Below are 16,911 nucleotides of genomic sequence, written 5' to 3'. Positions count from 1 at the left end.
ATGTTTTCCTATGATGCAAAGAGGAGCTATGAACCTCCCAAAAGGAGAAATCAGGCCTTGGGTACAACTTTTAGTGGAAAGACACTTTCTCAGAGTAAGACGAGAAAAACTGTAAAACTTGTTGAACTGCTGGCATCCTGCAGAAACCTTAAAGCAAAGAGGAGCTAATGCTTCAGTGTTTGCACAGATATCTGCCAGTTATCTTTGAAGCTTGAAATGTTTCTAAAATGCAGGAGTAAATGTCACGACATAAAACCAGCAGGGGAGGCACAGATTGATGAATAGTAAAACTGCAGTGAGGAGTGCCACCTGCTCATGATTTTTAGGTTCTCATACCCCGAAGATGCCAAGATGGTTCCAGGAAGCCCAAAGAACAAATCTCTGACTCCAAAATGTCCTTTGGGAGTCAATCTTCCCTACAAATCTACTTGGTAGCCCTAATTAAGCATCTGCTTAAACAGTGATGCCAGACTAGCTTTAACTTTGTTAACAAAAGTGTTCCACTCACCCAGTCGACTATAAGGATCTTGCTAACATTCAGTCTCTGCTGGAGAAGTTTAGCTGCAATCGCCACGGAATTAAAATAGCAGAAGCCCCTGGAAATAAATATTTGGAGAGGCACACAAAAAATAGAAGGGTTAGCCTTAGTTTGAACATACTCTCTAGTGGAATTATCACATGCCTTGCCACTCAATAGGTAAAGGTTTCTGTGGCTTTCACCCTCAGCTAACAATGGGTACAAATGAGATCAGCCTCATGGAATTGTCTTCTTCAGCAACTGAAGCTAGGAGTCGTCGTCTCATTGCTTCTGTCCCGATTCTGATGGATTCTGCAGGCTGTAGCCTCTTTGTGGACAGGGAAATGTGTCTGTTATATTGTTGGGTTATACTCTCCCAAGCTCTTAGTACAGTGCCCTGCACACAGTAAGTGCTCAATAAATACAACTGATTGACTGACTGCCATTGGCTTTCTGGGGCAGGGCCCCTACTGCATACCACCAGTAGAGAGGTCATGAATTTCCATGTTGTTCATCAAACTGCAAAGTTACATTTCTTAGGCATATTCCCTAAGGAGCTATGACTTTCTAGGGATAAACCTGTGAATTAACTGTAAATTTGAAAAAAGAAAAGAAAAGCCACCCACACCAAAGGCCTTTCTCAGAAAGTTGTATCCATTGTTGACACTTGTAGGGTAAAAAAGCTAACTGGAGCCCTCCTGCCACACCTTGGCCAAGGCACCTGACAATTCCAAGGTCTCGGTCATCCCTTCCAGCAGCGAAAAGTCTATGGCAAGTGGCTTCCTTGTCCTTTCTCATTTGGGCTGGAAGTGACTGTATTCTCTGCCTAGATAGTTCTGGCTGTGACATGCAAAGACACCAACTCTGCTTAACAGAAAATAAAAATCCCCACACTGAACTAGGTCCCAAACTGACTGGCCTTTGAAAAGGACAGTAAATATGCTTTTAGTGAGAGTCCCAAGGTATTTAGGCCTGGTTCTTCCCCACTCATCTACCACATACCACCACTCTCCCCATCTTCAAAGCCTTCCTAAAATCACATTTCCTTCAAGGGGTATTTCCCAAATAAAGCCCTCATTTCCCCTACTCCATCTCCTTTTTGAGTTGCCTATGCACTTGAATCTATACTCTTTATGCCCTTGATATTCACTTCCCCCTCGGGCCACAGCTACATATTCATAATTTACTTATATTAATGTCTGTCTCCCCCTCTAGACTGTAAGCTGCTGTGGGCTGGGAACTTGTCTACCAACTCTGCTATGTTGTACTCTTCCAAGTTCTTAGAACAGTGCTCTGCACACAGTAAACACTCAATTAATACTGTTGATTAACTGATTATGAGGTCCTCTATACCAATTCTCAAGGGGATGACAGTGCTCTACTTCAACAAACAGAACTGGACTTAGGGATTTGACCTAAGCACATCTGCTACGATGCTCCAGACCTTTGCAGAGTAGCATTTTATACCACCCTTTTTTAATGCAGTCTCTGACTCCCACCCCAACAGATCAGAAGCAAGATCATAGTGGTTGTTTGGGAAAAAATCAATAAACATATTGTATTTAGGGTGTAGACAGAGAGAAAGGAAGGCAGGTTCTTGCCCTTTTACATCCTAAATATAAAGGTATACACATATATATACCTAATATGGGAACAGCCTTTGAAATACATAATCAAAGTAAAACCCTAAAAAGAGAAAGGCAGTCTTCAATGTTTTATAAATGGTGACTGAAAAGGTTACTGAAGGACAAAGCCAAAAATTTGTTTTACAGTTCCCAAGCAAAGAAGCTGTCAGCGTGATTTTCACCTTGGGAAGATATGCTATTAAGGGGTACATAGCAGTTCTTTTCAAAAACAAGAAGCCACCTAACTTGACAACCAGCCTATCCCTTTGCCTATCCCTTTCACAGTTCTCTTCCTCCTCTCAATATCCATCCACTTGTAGGTGGGGCGGTAGAGCCATGCTTCAGCCTAATTTATCAACACCATCAATATTTATTGAGCACCCATTTAATGGACAACCCAGCATAACTCTGTGCATTATATGGATGGATTTTCAAAATATAGGAAATGGTGAAATACCACATTTAAGTGTTTAGAATGGAAAACACAATCCTCTAAATTTTTAAATCTAGAGACAATCTACTACACACTGAAGAATATGAAAATGATAGAACACTTTCTCTCCTTTTAATCACCTTAATTGTTAGATGAGCTCATTAAAAGCATGAGCTTATACTTACATTGGTGTACTTTCTTCCGCATGATGACCTGGAGGCCGAACTACAGCAAAGCCATTCTAGAAAAGGGAGGGTAATTTTGAACAGATTAGAAGATCTTTGAAAAGACTGTGCCTCCTATATTATTTAGAGGATCAAGTACCATAAAAGATAGTGTACTCTAATATTTCTTTCTAGAAATTTGACAGGAATGCTAGATTCCTACACTTTTTGGGGTGTACATGACCACACACAATGACATTTTTCAGTTTTCAGTTTCCTAAATGACAAGGAAAATTTGCATCTGATTCTGTCTAAGAAATCCATGTGATCAGAGATATGGCAAAGATAAAAAGGGATCTAGCACAAGAGCCAAAGCAAAAAGAATGAACTGATCCAATGTCCTCTATATTGTACAACTAAATCACCAAGACCCCTATAAGCCCTGGATTCTCTCAACCTGGGCAAACACCCCTGGCACCAGAGCCAAAAGGTCACAGAGCCTGGGATACAGAGGAGAGAACAAAGGTGGATTGCTAAAATTGTTTGTGGATGCAGATTGTCCTCAATGCCTTTTGTGTCTGCCTTTTCAATGGGTGTTTCTTGACTTTCTTAATGGCACCAATAGTTTTCAGGAGGTGGGTGTCTAAAGAATATAAACTGACTCCAGGCTAGGCCTCTGATTAGACTTATTAGTTCAAGGTCTAGAAAAGAAATGATCCTTTTGACCCAAGCAGTTTGTCCTAAATAGAGCTGAGTTTTTCCTTTGGACTGACAGTGACCTGGGAATACACTGTTTCGTATGAACCAGTTCTGCTGCTGAATGAAGGTCTTCCTAATCTTTCCATTTTCATCCTTTATAATAATAATAATAGTGGCATTTATTAAGCGCTTACTATGTGCAAAGCACTGTTCTAAGCACTGAGGTAGATACAAGGTCATCAGGTTATCCCACGTGGGGCTTACAGTCTCAATGCCCATTTTACAGATGAGGTAGCTGAGGCACAGAGAAGTAAAGTGACTTGCCCAAATCACACAGCTGACAAGTGGCAGAGCCGGGATTTGAACCCACGACCTCTGACTCTAAAGCCCGGGCTCTTTCCACTGAGCCACGCTGCTTCCCACGCTGCTTATGCACTGAGGTGCATAAGTCCCTTTGGGGTTCCTGATTTACATCCCAGGGTCTTAACAGGATTAGTCTACGACTTGGTAAACACAATGTAGTAGCTTTGTTTCTAGAACTGAAAAAATACATTACTTTTTATTTCCTTCTGAAGTAGCGAGTTGGCAATATTTCTTTCCCATCCTTCAGGAACAAACGTTGAGAGTTTCTGAGGTCCAGAGATGCATTCAGGGACATACAGGTGGTTAAGGGACCAACATTAATTGATCTTTGTATCTTGGAAATGACCCAGCAGTTTTGCCAACATTCCTTTCCTACTTGGCTACCTACATAAGATCTTTGTTCTTGAACATTGAGTGGATAATCAGTACTCAACCACTGGGCAGATTCCACAATGACCCTCCATCCAGAGGTGAAGGAGAACCAAACTCAAGTCTCACAGTCCAGATATGACCCGCTACATACCTCAAATTGCCACAAGGTAAATTTGAGGCACCAGGAGAAAAGTTCACACAGACAAATGGATAAGGGACATGATGCCATTCCTACACTAACCTTCAGCTCTCCAGTGGCCACTTTGAAGACAAGCTCCACGACGCAGCCTACTGCCAAGCGCGCGGCCCCAGATGAATGCACTTCATTCCATATGGTGTCACTGTCCACCTGAAGAGAGAGAGCAAGCACCTTAAATCCATCATCTCGAATGTGAGCAACGGAATGCAAATGAGAAGCTAACGCTTTCAAGTCAGCTCACAGGAGCTCTGATTAAGCCCTTCCTCCCTCAGGAAACAATTTCAAATCCTTGGCAAGTAAGGTCCACTAATCAATCAATGGTATTTATTAAGTGCTAACTCTGTTCAGAGCTTCGTGTTAACTGCTTGAGAGAATACAATAGAACAGAGTTGGTAGACACCTTCCCTAGTGGATACAGCATGAGACTGGGAGTCAGAAGGGCCTGTGTTCCAATCCTGGCTCCGCCACTTGTCTGCTATGTGACCTTGTGCACGTCAATTAACAGCTCTGTGACCTTGTGCAAGTCACTTAACAGCTCTGTGACTCAGTTTCCTCATCAGTAAAATGGCGATTAAGACTGTGAGCCCTACGTGGGACAGGGATTGGGTCCAACTCAATTATCTTGAATCTACTCCAGCATTTAGAACAGTGCCTGACACACAGTAAGCGCTTAACAAATATCATAACTGCAACTACGGCTGCCCACAATGAGTCTACAGTATAGAGTCTACAGTCCGAATTAAAATGTAAAATTAAAAAGCAAAAAAACACAGTGAAGCCAAGGTACAAAGGGGGAGTAAAGGAACGAGATGTCTAAATGGCAAATAACCCACTAGTACTTTTATCCCTCATTAGGGAACAGGACTCTGGTACTTCTCAATTTCTTAAAGCCTGAAATAGGCCATGCCAAGAGAGTAAACTATATTAAGGCTTGGCTGCACTTTTCACATAAAAAAGAAAGACCCAGATCCTGCAGACTGCAATTAAAAGCTGCAGGGGAACAACACCAAGCAGAAAAACGCACATGAAATTATTACTCAAGGTCTGACAGGCTAAGCTAACAATGACTTCAACATTTAAAGTGCTGTCTGCACTGCATTTTAATTACAGCCTCCACTTTTGGACAGCGAAAAGATCAAATTCCATTGAGAAATGGTGAGATGGAAATGAAATGTGGAGGAGGTGGGGGGAGAAACAGACATTTTTTAGGAAATTCCTTGATTCTCCATTATCCAAGATCATATCCTAATTTCAGCAAAAAGTCTGAAATGTTTGTTTTTCCCAAGTCAACCATTTAAATTTGGACATGATGAAATTACCTTTCCTTTTTTACTACAAGAAGACACTGAACAAAAGCAAACTGACGGGGGAGCTCCTGAGAAAAAGTCTACAGAATTCGATTTTCTCTGAAAAAGCAAAAAATAAGAACGCCCTTTGAACCAAAATCCTTACTCTGTCACATAAGACCTTTACTTCAAGGAGAATCTTGATGAAAGCAGTTCTCCCTGAAGCAACAATCAAGGAATCTCATTATAACAGGAAGATCTTTATTTTATATCAACTGTTGATGAAATGATGTTGGAGAATTGTTGACATTACAGGTAAAACCCAAGCCATATTTGGGGGAGAAAAAAAACCACTACTTTTATGTGATTGAAAAGAAAAAGTACAAAGAAATAATAATAATAGTATTTAAGCGTTTCCACTATACTAAACACTGTACTAAGTACTGGGGTGGATACAGATAATCAGGTCCCACAAAGGGGTCGCATTCTATATAAGAGAGAGAACAGGTATTGAGTCCCCATTTTGAAGATGAGGGAACTGAGGTACAGAGCAATTAACTGACTTGACCAAGGTCACACTGCAGGAAAATGGTGGATCTGGGACTAGAACCCATACTTTCAGACTTCCACTAACAAGGCCATGCTATTTCCCAACGTGTGCTGCACAATGTTGCCCCCCACAATTGCCACCAGAGAACTTTTGTCCCTCATAACACTGAACATGGATCCCCTGTACTTTTCTCATAAAGGGGAAAGGAGGAAATAAGACAGGGGCGATAGCTTGGATGGGTACTTTAGAGGGAGCTACCAGAAAGCTGAAAGGTGATGATAGCTGTCCAGGGAGGCAGTGCTTGGAACAGCAGTGGGAGCTGGCTTTCTTTCAGGGAGAATCGGGGTATTTGCTTGAGCAGTATTCTAAGGGTGTAAATGAATGGCATAAGGGAAGACCTTCAAGAAACAGCACGGCAGAGGCAACAGTGGAGTTGTGGGAGTATCAAACAGCAGTGTGACCCTTGAGAGTTGTTCCTGCAGGCAAGGCCCCCTTTTTTTTTTAATGGCAGTTTTAATTGCTTACTATTTGTCAGTTACTACACTAAACGCTGGGGTAGATACAAGCTAATCAGGTTAGACACAGTCCATGTTCCACATGGGGCTCACAGTCCTAATCCCCCCTTTATAGATGAGGTAACTGAGGCCCAGAGAAATTAAGTGACTTGCCCAAGCTCACACAGCAGACAAGTGGCAGAGCTGGGATTAGAACCCAGGTCCTTCTGATTCCTATCCACTAGGCAACACTGCTTCTCAACTTTATGTACCACCTTCACCTAATGTACATTTCCACAACTCAAGAGTCTCTTCTCAGATCCATCTGCCTCATTCTCAAACGCAACAAAATGTGGTGTTAACCTCTATAAACTCCTACAGAAGTGAATTTTACCCACTGGGTTCTCAGTAATTGACATTATTACTAGTACTACCATACAGAACATGTGGTGTTACTTTAAAGTCAGTCTTTCCTCTTATGGAGCAGGTAAAGACTAGCTATGATCAGATACAGTATATTTTCAGAAGTCACCACAAACCTTTTTTTTTTTTTTAAAGCCACTGTCTAACAGTTACCCTAATTTCTCCTCCTTCCCTGGCCTAATCTGGTATCTACCCCAAAGTTTATAACATAATCAGTGCATAAGTCTCTCTAGACTGTGATCTCGTTATAAGCAGGGAATATGACTACCAACTTTCTTATACTGAACTCTCCCAAGTGCTTGGTATAGTGCTCTGCACACAGTAAGTGCTCAATAAATACAAACTGATTGACTGAAGTATTTAATAAATGCTGATCATATCACAGGATGCCCAAAGTCAGGGGAGATCAGAATAAATTAACCACTAAACATCATCTCTCAAACTCAGGCAAATTGTGTGAATCAAAAATGACTGGAGTCAAGAGGATGCATTTAAAGTCCTGTTTTTAGGCAGAAAATTACATAATGCTCTTTTCCGTTCTATAGCAGGAGCTCCCAAAGAATATTTTGTTGTGGTCACTATAATTCTTTGGTGGTTGCACCTTTTTCAAATTAGGCCAAGAATGACAAACAGGTTTAAGTTGTTAGGTAAATAGGAGCTTCAAAAATGTATGAAAATGCCATTTTAATTAAGAACATTGATTACTTTAAATATTTTCCTTATTTGATTTTGTTGCTGACTATCCCAAAATTATCCAGTGTTCACCTTGGAGAACCAAAAGTTACAAACTCTTAAAGCATTTGGAAGCCTTGAGCACTTACACATTGTCGCAATGATAACAACAACAATAATAATAATATTTGTTAAGCAGGAACTGTGCCAGGAACTGTACTACTTGATGGGGCAGAGGGGAGCAATATGGCCTAGTGGAAAGAGCATGGCCCTGGGAGTGAGAGGACCTGGGTTCTAATCCCAGCTCTGCCATTTGTCTGCTGTGTTCTGTGCCTCAGTTATCACACCTTTAAAATGGGGAGTAAGATTGTGAGCCCCATGTGGGACAGGGACTGTGTCTAACCTGATTAGGCTGCATCAATCCCACTGCTTAGCACAGTATTTGGTACACAGTAAGTGCTTAACAAATACTATTTTAAAATATCAGTTAGGGTACATTTCCTGTCCCACAGTAAGAGGGACAACAGGTATTTCAACGTCATTTGAAGGAACTGAGGCACAAAGTAGTTAAGTGACTTGTCCAAAGTCATGCTTCAGTCAAGTGGCAGTATCCAAAACACTTTCTAGTAGTATCCGGGGAACTATAAGGAGCTGGATTAACTCTTTCTGATTCCAACTACTAGGCTATAACATGCAATCAAACAGAAGCTACTAAATAGTACCCCAGTGATCTGAGACAGATAATAAATTCCCAAAAGGCGAGCTCACAATCAAAGAGTAGCTTGCCTTGTGGTTCAGGAATCATTGTGATTTTGAAATAATACTTAATTTGCCAAGGAGAAGGGGGAAGGAGAGAAGAAGGACAGGGCAGGGGTGGGAGGAGATGATGAAAGGATGGGTGACTTTCCCAAGATATGAGTAACTAGAGAGGAGCCCATGAATCCAGCCTCAAAAGTCCAGGCCCAGTTATGCTATCCTTGAGAAGTTAATTCTTTTCCCCAATACTATGAAGAGGTAACTTGGGGTGAAGTCTTTCCTAGAGTTCTTTGTTCCATTTTTGAAAGAGTTTTTGTTCCCCAAACTCTGCCCAGGTGAGGAAAAAAAAGTCAACAATAACTACAGGGGGCAGGATGGGATAACCTCCTTAGGGTTCTTTCGAGATTTGTTTCCTTTTCCTTTTGCTAAATATTTCATGACCCCCAAAAATATACTCCCAATGGGCCCTGTCTATTTATATTAAGAAACTGATGGTCCAAAAAGAGAGTTATATTTTTGGGAGTTGGGGTGCAGAGAGCTGTGTAAGAGAGAGATTAGCCTTCTGCATAGATAGCACATCTTGTATTGGGATGATTAAAATGAAAACATTTTTCTGAGGCAGCTAAGAGTTCCATCACACTTTATTCTTTGGAGCAAGAGAGGCAACTAAGTAACCATCGAATGGATAATAATCTAAAGTGAACCAAAGAGGAAAGAAGCAGTTCTGCTGATGGTCATTATGATTATGGAGGAGGGAAAACACAAGCAGAACACTCTTTTTTTTTTTTTAAAATGGAAAATTTTGGTCACGGCTCTGCATTTTAAAGCAATAGAAAAGATGCCGCTTATAAATAACACAACTATCAATGTTAACATACAGATATGGTTTTAGTTCATATTCAATCAATATTTATTGAGCATTTACTGTGTGCAAAGCACTGTACTAAGTGCTAGTATGTACCTCAGTACCTGCACCAGACCTACTGGAACTAGATGAGTGGATCTAGAACTACCTGAGACAGATAATTAATTCATTCAATCGTATTTATTGAGCGCTTACTGTGTGCAAAGCATTGTACTGAATGCTTGGGAGAGTACAATACAACAATGAACAAACACATTCGCTGCCCACAATGAAATATTTCATTTAAACAGCCCTCAACACTAAAGAATGAAAGAAGAGCATGGCAAAAAATGACTTCTGCAAATATTGTAGGGAGTAAAGGTACAACAAAAGTCAGCCTTTTTTGTGTTTCCAATCGTAATGTAACACTTTTGAGACTGCCCTTGGCTCAGCCACGATCCCTCCTACTTAGCATTCAGCTTTCATTTGCAAATTATAAATTCTGCTTTGAATGGCATGCCTGTCTGCAGGGCAGTGTAAATCCAAACCTTTTCAAGTCTAGCCAAAAATTTGCCATGAATTAAGAGATTGCAGCCTATTTACAATACAACATAAAATAATGCTAAGAGTGCTTGGTGGTGGTACGAATAAATGTCGTTTATTCTTTTTCTGACGGGATAATTTTCAAAGCAACGATTTTGTAAAGACTCAGGAAGAAAACAATTTTGTTTCATTTCCATAACAGAATCCAGACCTTTGGTTTCAACCTCACAATCTATAATTATGTATAAAAACTACCACTGTGAAGTTTCAAATACAATGGTTTTTGTTGTCTCTTCTCATTCTTGTCCCCTTCTTTTCTCCTAAATTATTTTCTGCAGCGTGTCTCCCTATGCAGAATCCTTTATTACCCGCAGATTGGCTTGAAAGAACCTTAGGCTCTCCTTCACATTTCAATTTATTGTATTCTTGTAGGGCGTGTGTGTGTGTGTGTGGGGTGTATGTGTGTGTGTTTCCCTTCATTTAAGATGATGTGAGCCAGGGGAAAAAAATCCTTTCCTTATTAATGTGCAATTCTGACTGTTGATAACGGATCTTTGGCTCGTATGATGGATGGGTGGATGCTATCCTAACATCCATGTCAGAAGAAGTTAATGGCTGAAGACTGCAACTTGGATGATATCCTCTCAAAATACTTAACCCAATCAATGGCCTCTATTGAGCCCCTACTGTGTGCAGAGCACTGTACTAAGCACTTTGGGAGAATACCATATAACAGAGTTGGTAGACACATTCCCTCCCCACAAAGAGCCTGTAGTGTAGAGCTGAGTCCACTTGATCGGGGCTGGGTTTGTATGGTCTAATTACAGGATGTTAAACATGGTTCATCAATCCTAACTGTATTAACAAACTGTTCTGCCACAGTGTGAATTAGAAATTCTGACATTATCAGAGGAGTTGATACCTGCCCCGGATAAGCAAAACCAAAAAAGGCCAATTCTCAATGGTGTAAATGTATTTAACTGCTCCGTATGCTTTACCGAATTTGGAAACACTTGTCTATAAGCTGTAGTTAATATAAGCAGCTGAAAGTCTCAATCTGAGAAACAAGTATTTGGTTTCTGAAGAGCTAGGGACAATGCACACTGGTCTACAGCGGGGAGAGTTTCCTACAAAAGAAAGACGAACAACAGCTAGTGCTCAAAACAGTTAAAACTCTCACACATCTTTTGAAGAAACACATGCGAAGCTGTCAGTGCAACCCCCAACCCAGCCGGACCCTGTTTATGGAAAACATCTGGTTGCAATTATCTGCTCAGTGGAAAGCAAAGCAACAATTTTTGTTACCACTGGGTCTCTGAGAACAAACAGGACATTATTTACACATTAAAGAAAATACTTACTCCAACACCACCACAAGGGAGCCTTACAAAAACTGATGTTAAAGAACCTGTATGGAAAAAAAAGGTGAGCAGTCATCAAAAAGGTAAAGTTCACAAACGTTTCACCGATTTCATCCTAACAGAGAAATTATCTGAACAGATGAGTTTTTTTCTGATTTCCCTTCAATATGCACAGAGAAAAGCAAAAAAAATCCCATTTTAACATTTAGTCACAAACTATAGACAAAGTAAAAACATTCCCACTGTACATAATTCCTTCATTTTGGTTAGTAAATCAAAACACAAAACCCTGGGGTAGTAACAGCATTTTACTGACTACAAATGATGGGTCTATGAAAGTTGAAAATTTATTCACCATTGAATTCCTAATTATATAACACAGGCCTCAAAAGAGCACCTAAATTCTTTAAATAACACAAGGAAAACTGAACTATCACTACGATTGAATAAATGGCTGTCAGGTTCTATTTCGCTTTACAGACATGCAAAGGATAGGTAGTTTACAGAAATGGAAAAATGGGACACAATTCAGTTTTCACTTGGAGAAAATTATGGCTTAAAGACCAAGAAAAATGAAGGAGGTAAAAGACTAGTGAAGTAACAAAAACAGCAGATCAAGTATTCATGTCCTAACATAAGTAACATCTTCATGATTCCTTAAGAAGGCAAGTAACCTCTCCTCAAATATACATTGAGTTGGTTCAACATAGTGCTCTAAGGGTGTTATCCACTTGCTAAGTGGATCACACACACAAAAAAATATTGGATACATATGGGTAAAATTAAAAATATCTAGAGAAAAAGAATTGCCATTAGTAAATGAGAAAAAATTACACATTAAAGGTTTTATCAAACTAGAGTGCTATTCTATTCACAGTACAATAGTAAAGAACCAAATCTCATTCTCTACTAAGACCTACTACTTAGTAATCATAGTAATTTGCAGGGCCCCTCTTATAAGGACTCAGAGAACAATGAAAAATTACTGATGAGCACATCTGTATTCACATTTATGCAAATACTCATGCTTATAAATATAAACAGGCATATTCCCTTTATTATATCAGCTCAAGACTGCTACATTCTAAGCCACCTTGTTAGCCTTGGCTTAATTTTTCAAAAAGCTGGACAATATTTTCGATGACAATGAACTCTAAATTACTTAAACACTTTAAATAGCTTTCTGTGTTATCCATTATGCAATTTCTGAATTAGCACAAATACAGAGAAACATGTTTGCGAGACACAGTGCACTACTAGGTGATGAGATACTCGTTAGTAATGGCAAATTTAGCTGAAATATTGAAGTCTTTCAGACAACAGCACATTAACTTTCCCTACAGTGAGAGGGAGGTTAATGCTATGGGAATAATAATCTGTCCTGCAGTCACGTTCATCCTTTGATTAAAACCATATGAAATCATTTAGATGGATATATTAGGAGGCTTCTCGTCGTATTTCAAACTGACTTTTCACATATTCCTAACGTGATTCTTCCAAAAGCGCAGTGTCATCACCACACATTTGCTCGGTCTGGGAAACTATTTCAAGGGTCTCCAATTTTTGAGAGACTCAATACCAAGATATGCTGGTGGTCTTCCTTGGACTAAGTGTGATGTGATTCAGGGTAGGGGTGGTAGACAGTGGAAACATCCAAATTATTGCCATCAGCTAGAGAAGGACAGGTACCACTTCAGTGCCAGTGATACTGCAAACCCCCTGTGGTATCCACAGCACCTGTATATATGTTTGTACGTATTTATTACTCTATTTATTTATTTTACTTGTACATATCTATTCTATTTATTTTATTTTGTTAGTATGTTTGGTTTTGTTCTCTGTCTCCCCCTTTTAGACTGTGAGCCCACTGTTGGGTAGGGACTGTCTCTGTATGTTGCCAACTTGTACTTCCCAAGCGCTTAGTACAGTGCTCTGCACACAGTAAGCGCTCAATAAATACGATTGATGATGATGAGGATCAGAGCATCTCCATATGCAAGGTGGTTGCCACAAGAGTCCCTCCTGAGGGCTGTCACCAAGACGTACGGGCTGGAGCTCCCTACTGCAATCCAAGTTCCCTGGATGCTGGACTGGGTGACCACAGTGGGTCACCATGTCGCCAGCCAGTCGATCGTATTTATTGAGCGCTTACTGTGTGTAGAGCACTGTACTAAGTGCTTGAGAGACTATGAAATAACAATAAACAGACATATTGCCTGCCCCCAATGAGTTTACAGTCTAGAGGGGACTTTACAGCCAGTCGCGTGGCGCAGTGGAAAGAGCATGGGCTTTGGAGTCAGAGGTCATGGGTTCAAATCCTGGTTCCGCCACTTGTCAGTTGTGTGCCTTTGGGCTAGTCACTTAACTTCTCTGTGCCTCAGTTACCTCATCTGTAAAATGGGGATTAAGACTGAGCCCCACGTGGGACAACCTGATCACCTTGTAACCTCCCAGTGCTTAGAACAGTGCTTTACACATAGTTAGTGCTTAAGAAATGTCGTTATTATTATTATTATTAATAACCCCTAGGAAGTTGTGAAATTGCTCTGGTAGTTGGAACTCTGTTTGCAAGGCTAATTATAAAGAGTGTGTAATGACTGCTGGTGGAGGTGGGGCATTCTGGGAGAGAATGGAGTCCAGGGAGTTGGACTGGGTCAGAAAGATTCAATAGCATAAAACAAGCCAAATCTACGGCTAACTTTTATATGACCCAATGGGTTGTAAGTACAATACACTTTTATGTTAAAAACCCAATTCAGAGTAAAGTACCTGGGATTATTTGTATTTTTAATATATATATAAGAAGGTTTCATTCTTTAAAATTAAACTACAAAATTTTTTTTATTATCATTATTTTGTTCTTAAGGGGATTTCCCAGTCCAGTAGCAACCTGCAAAGCTAGCTTCCCACGGGAGGAAGTGACACTAGGGCCACTTGAGTTGGTGGCAAGCAACAGGGAGATGTTGGATAGGAATGGCTGCTGCCCAAATTGACAATAGGCATCTCCCTCAGGTCAGGAAAGGGGTGAGGAGAGCAGAAGGTACTGCACCTTGAAGCAGCAGCAGTCACTACCATTAGATGATGATGATGATAATAATAATAATAATAATAATAGTGGTATTTTTAAGCACGTACTATGTGCCAGGCAGTGTACTAAGTGCTAGGGTGGATACAAGCAAATCGGGTTGGACACAGTCCCTGTCCCACATAAGAATAATAATAATAATAATAATAATAATAATAATAATAATAATAATAGCATTTGTTAAGCACTTACTATGTGCAAAGCACTGTTCTAAGTGCTGGGGGAATACAAGGCGATCAGGTTGTCCCACGTGGGGCTCACAGTCAATCCCCATTTTACAGATGAGGTAACTGAGGCTCAGAGAAGTTAAGTGACTTGCCCAAGGTCACACAACAGACGTGGCGGAGCTAAAATTTGAACCCATGACCTCTGGCTCCAAAGCCCGTGCTCTTACCACTGAGCCACGCTGCTTCCTCATGGGGCTCACCTTCTTAATCCCCATTTCAGAGATGAGGTAACTGAGGCACAGAGATGTCAAAGGACTTGCTCAAGGTCGCACAGCAGACAAGTGGCGGAGCCAAGGTCAGGAACCATGTCCTTCTGGCTCCTAGGCCTGTGCTTCATGGTGAAATCATAAGTTTTAATTTTATCAGTCTAGTGGTATGAAATGGCTAGGTGCAGGGAGAGAGTGTTAATGGAAAGCATGGAGGTTCCAGCCGGCTGGCCGGGTGGTTTCTCAATCAATCAATCAATCAATCGTATTTATTGAGCGCACTCGTGGATCTCCTGTCCTCCTTTGCCACCCCCATGCTGTAAGCACAGCATGGGCAGAGACTGTCTCTCTTTAGTGCTGAACTGTACTTTCCAAGCATTTAATACAGTGTTATGCACACAGTAAGTGCTCAATAAATACAACTGAATAAATGAATTAATTTGTTTTTACTTCTTTGCAAAACTGGCTGGCCATGTCTTCAAATAAGAAAAGGACTCACCAATCACCATACATAAATAACTCTTGTGTTGGACTCCTTTGTTGCAGTTTTAAATGGCAAAGCCGTAGCTTTTTATTAGTTCAACAAATGGTCATTATCTTGCCAGTCTCCAAACAGCTTCTGACATAGTTAAGGACTAAATTCTTCCAAGTTTTTCTTCCTCAGGTGTCATTTATTCATCCCAGCTTTAATGGTTAACTAATTAGGTTATATATCAAAGTGGGTTTACCTATACATTTACGATTATATTCCTCTCTGACTGTTTTCAAAGGGGAAGTTCTAGGAGATGATTAGAATTACCTATCAGCATGAATCCCCGAATAAAGCAGGAGTGAGTGGTTATTTTCCCTAATGAGTAAGAAATTAGTCCACTTGCTGTGATTTTTGTGGCTGCTTTTACTTCAAATGAGTTTGAATTAAGTTTAATGGGTTTCCTCACAAAGCTTGAAGTACAAACTGCCATCAATATTTTTTTATTCAGACAGTTGTTTAAGAAGTTACATAGGGCTTACCCCCAGGCAATATGTTTTGTTTTGTTGTCTGTCTCCCCCTTCTAGACTGTGAGCCCACTGTTGGGTACGGACTGTCTCTATATGTTGCCAACTTGTACTTCCCAAGCGCTTAGTACAGTGCTCTGAACACAGTAAATGCTCAATAACTACGACTGAATGAATGCATGAATGCAAAAACGAATGTTAGTTTTTGTCCTGTTTTCACCAGAAAATTTCAAACTCTTACAGTCAAGTAAAGGTAAAACACCAACAGTTTAAGAACAACCAACCAGTCACAACCATGCAACACTTGACTGAGCGAGAAAGAGAGACTTCACTACATTTTTTAAGTATACATGGCTGTCCTTCGTTTTCAGAAGAGACACCACTGATGGTGAAATTCACCTGAGAGAGAGAGAGAGAGAGAGAGAGAGAGAGAGAGAGTGTGTGTGTGTGTGTGCGAGTGTGTGGCTGTTAAAGGCTAATGCAGGACCCACAGTTCAGGACACACTGGGTTCACAAAAAGGTTGTAACGTATTGTGTTGATATATTTATTTTCTATGCAGCATAGTGTCAAACAGCTTTGGCTCAAACTGTACATTAAATCTCACAGATTAGGCTTCCTGAATCCTACAATGCTTTCAATGGGAAACAGTTTTTATTTGTAAAGACGAACTCTCTCAGTTATATTACAACTGCCAAACAATGGATGAACTTGACAAAAGGATATTTCAATTAGTTAAAGATAAACAGAGTGGAAGTCAAGGTTTCTTTTAGAGAGTCTAATCTCACGGATCCCCTCTCAGGACTGTACCTGGAGAGTTTCCAGGACTCTACCAGTCTTGGCTATGGGAGGGAGAGTCAAGCAGAGACATCTCCATCCCCCCCCATCTTACCTCCTTCCCTTCCCCACTTGTATATATGTATATATGTTTGTATATATTTATTACTCTATTTATTTTACTTGTACATATCTATTCTATTTATTTTATTTTATTACTATGTTTGGTTTTGTTCTCTGTCTCCCCCTTTTAGACTGTGAGCCCACTGTTGGGTAGGGACTGTCTCTATATGTTGCCAACTTGTACTTCCCAAGCGCTTA

The 16,911-nt window shown here is 40.4% G+C and overlaps 1 protein-coding gene across 6 annotated transcripts in view; it reads right to left on the bottom strand.

The window, feature by feature from the left end:
* The window catches only part of HDAC4 (histone deacetylase 4), a 510,642-nt gene that overhangs the window by 48,889 nt on the left and 444,842 nt on the right, over nucleotides 1-16,911 (bottom strand). For all 6 annotated transcript variants that reach the window (XM_038748724.1, XM_038748726.1, XM_038748725.1 and 3 more), the window contains 4 exons: nucleotides 11,302-11,348; nucleotides 4,415-4,522; nucleotides 2,761-2,816; nucleotides 509-596 (listed from right to left, as the gene is read on the bottom strand). In XM_038748724.1, coding sequence (XP_038604652.1) covers nucleotides 509-596; nucleotides 2,761-2,816; nucleotides 4,415-4,522; nucleotides 11,302-11,348 — 299 coding nt within the window. The remainder of the gene's footprint in view (nucleotides 1-508; nucleotides 597-2,760; nucleotides 2,817-4,414; nucleotides 4,523-11,301; nucleotides 11,349-16,911) is intronic.

The sequence above is a fragment of the Tachyglossus aculeatus genome, chromosome 7 (genome assembly GCF_015852505.1).
Source record: "Tachyglossus aculeatus isolate mTacAcu1 chromosome 7, mTacAcu1.pri, whole genome shotgun sequence".
Classification (NCBI taxonomy): Eukaryota; Metazoa; Chordata; class Mammalia; order Monotremata; family Tachyglossidae; genus Tachyglossus; species Tachyglossus aculeatus.
Note: the sequence above shows the minus strand (reverse complement) of the source record. Positions and strands in the feature narration are given on the sequence as shown.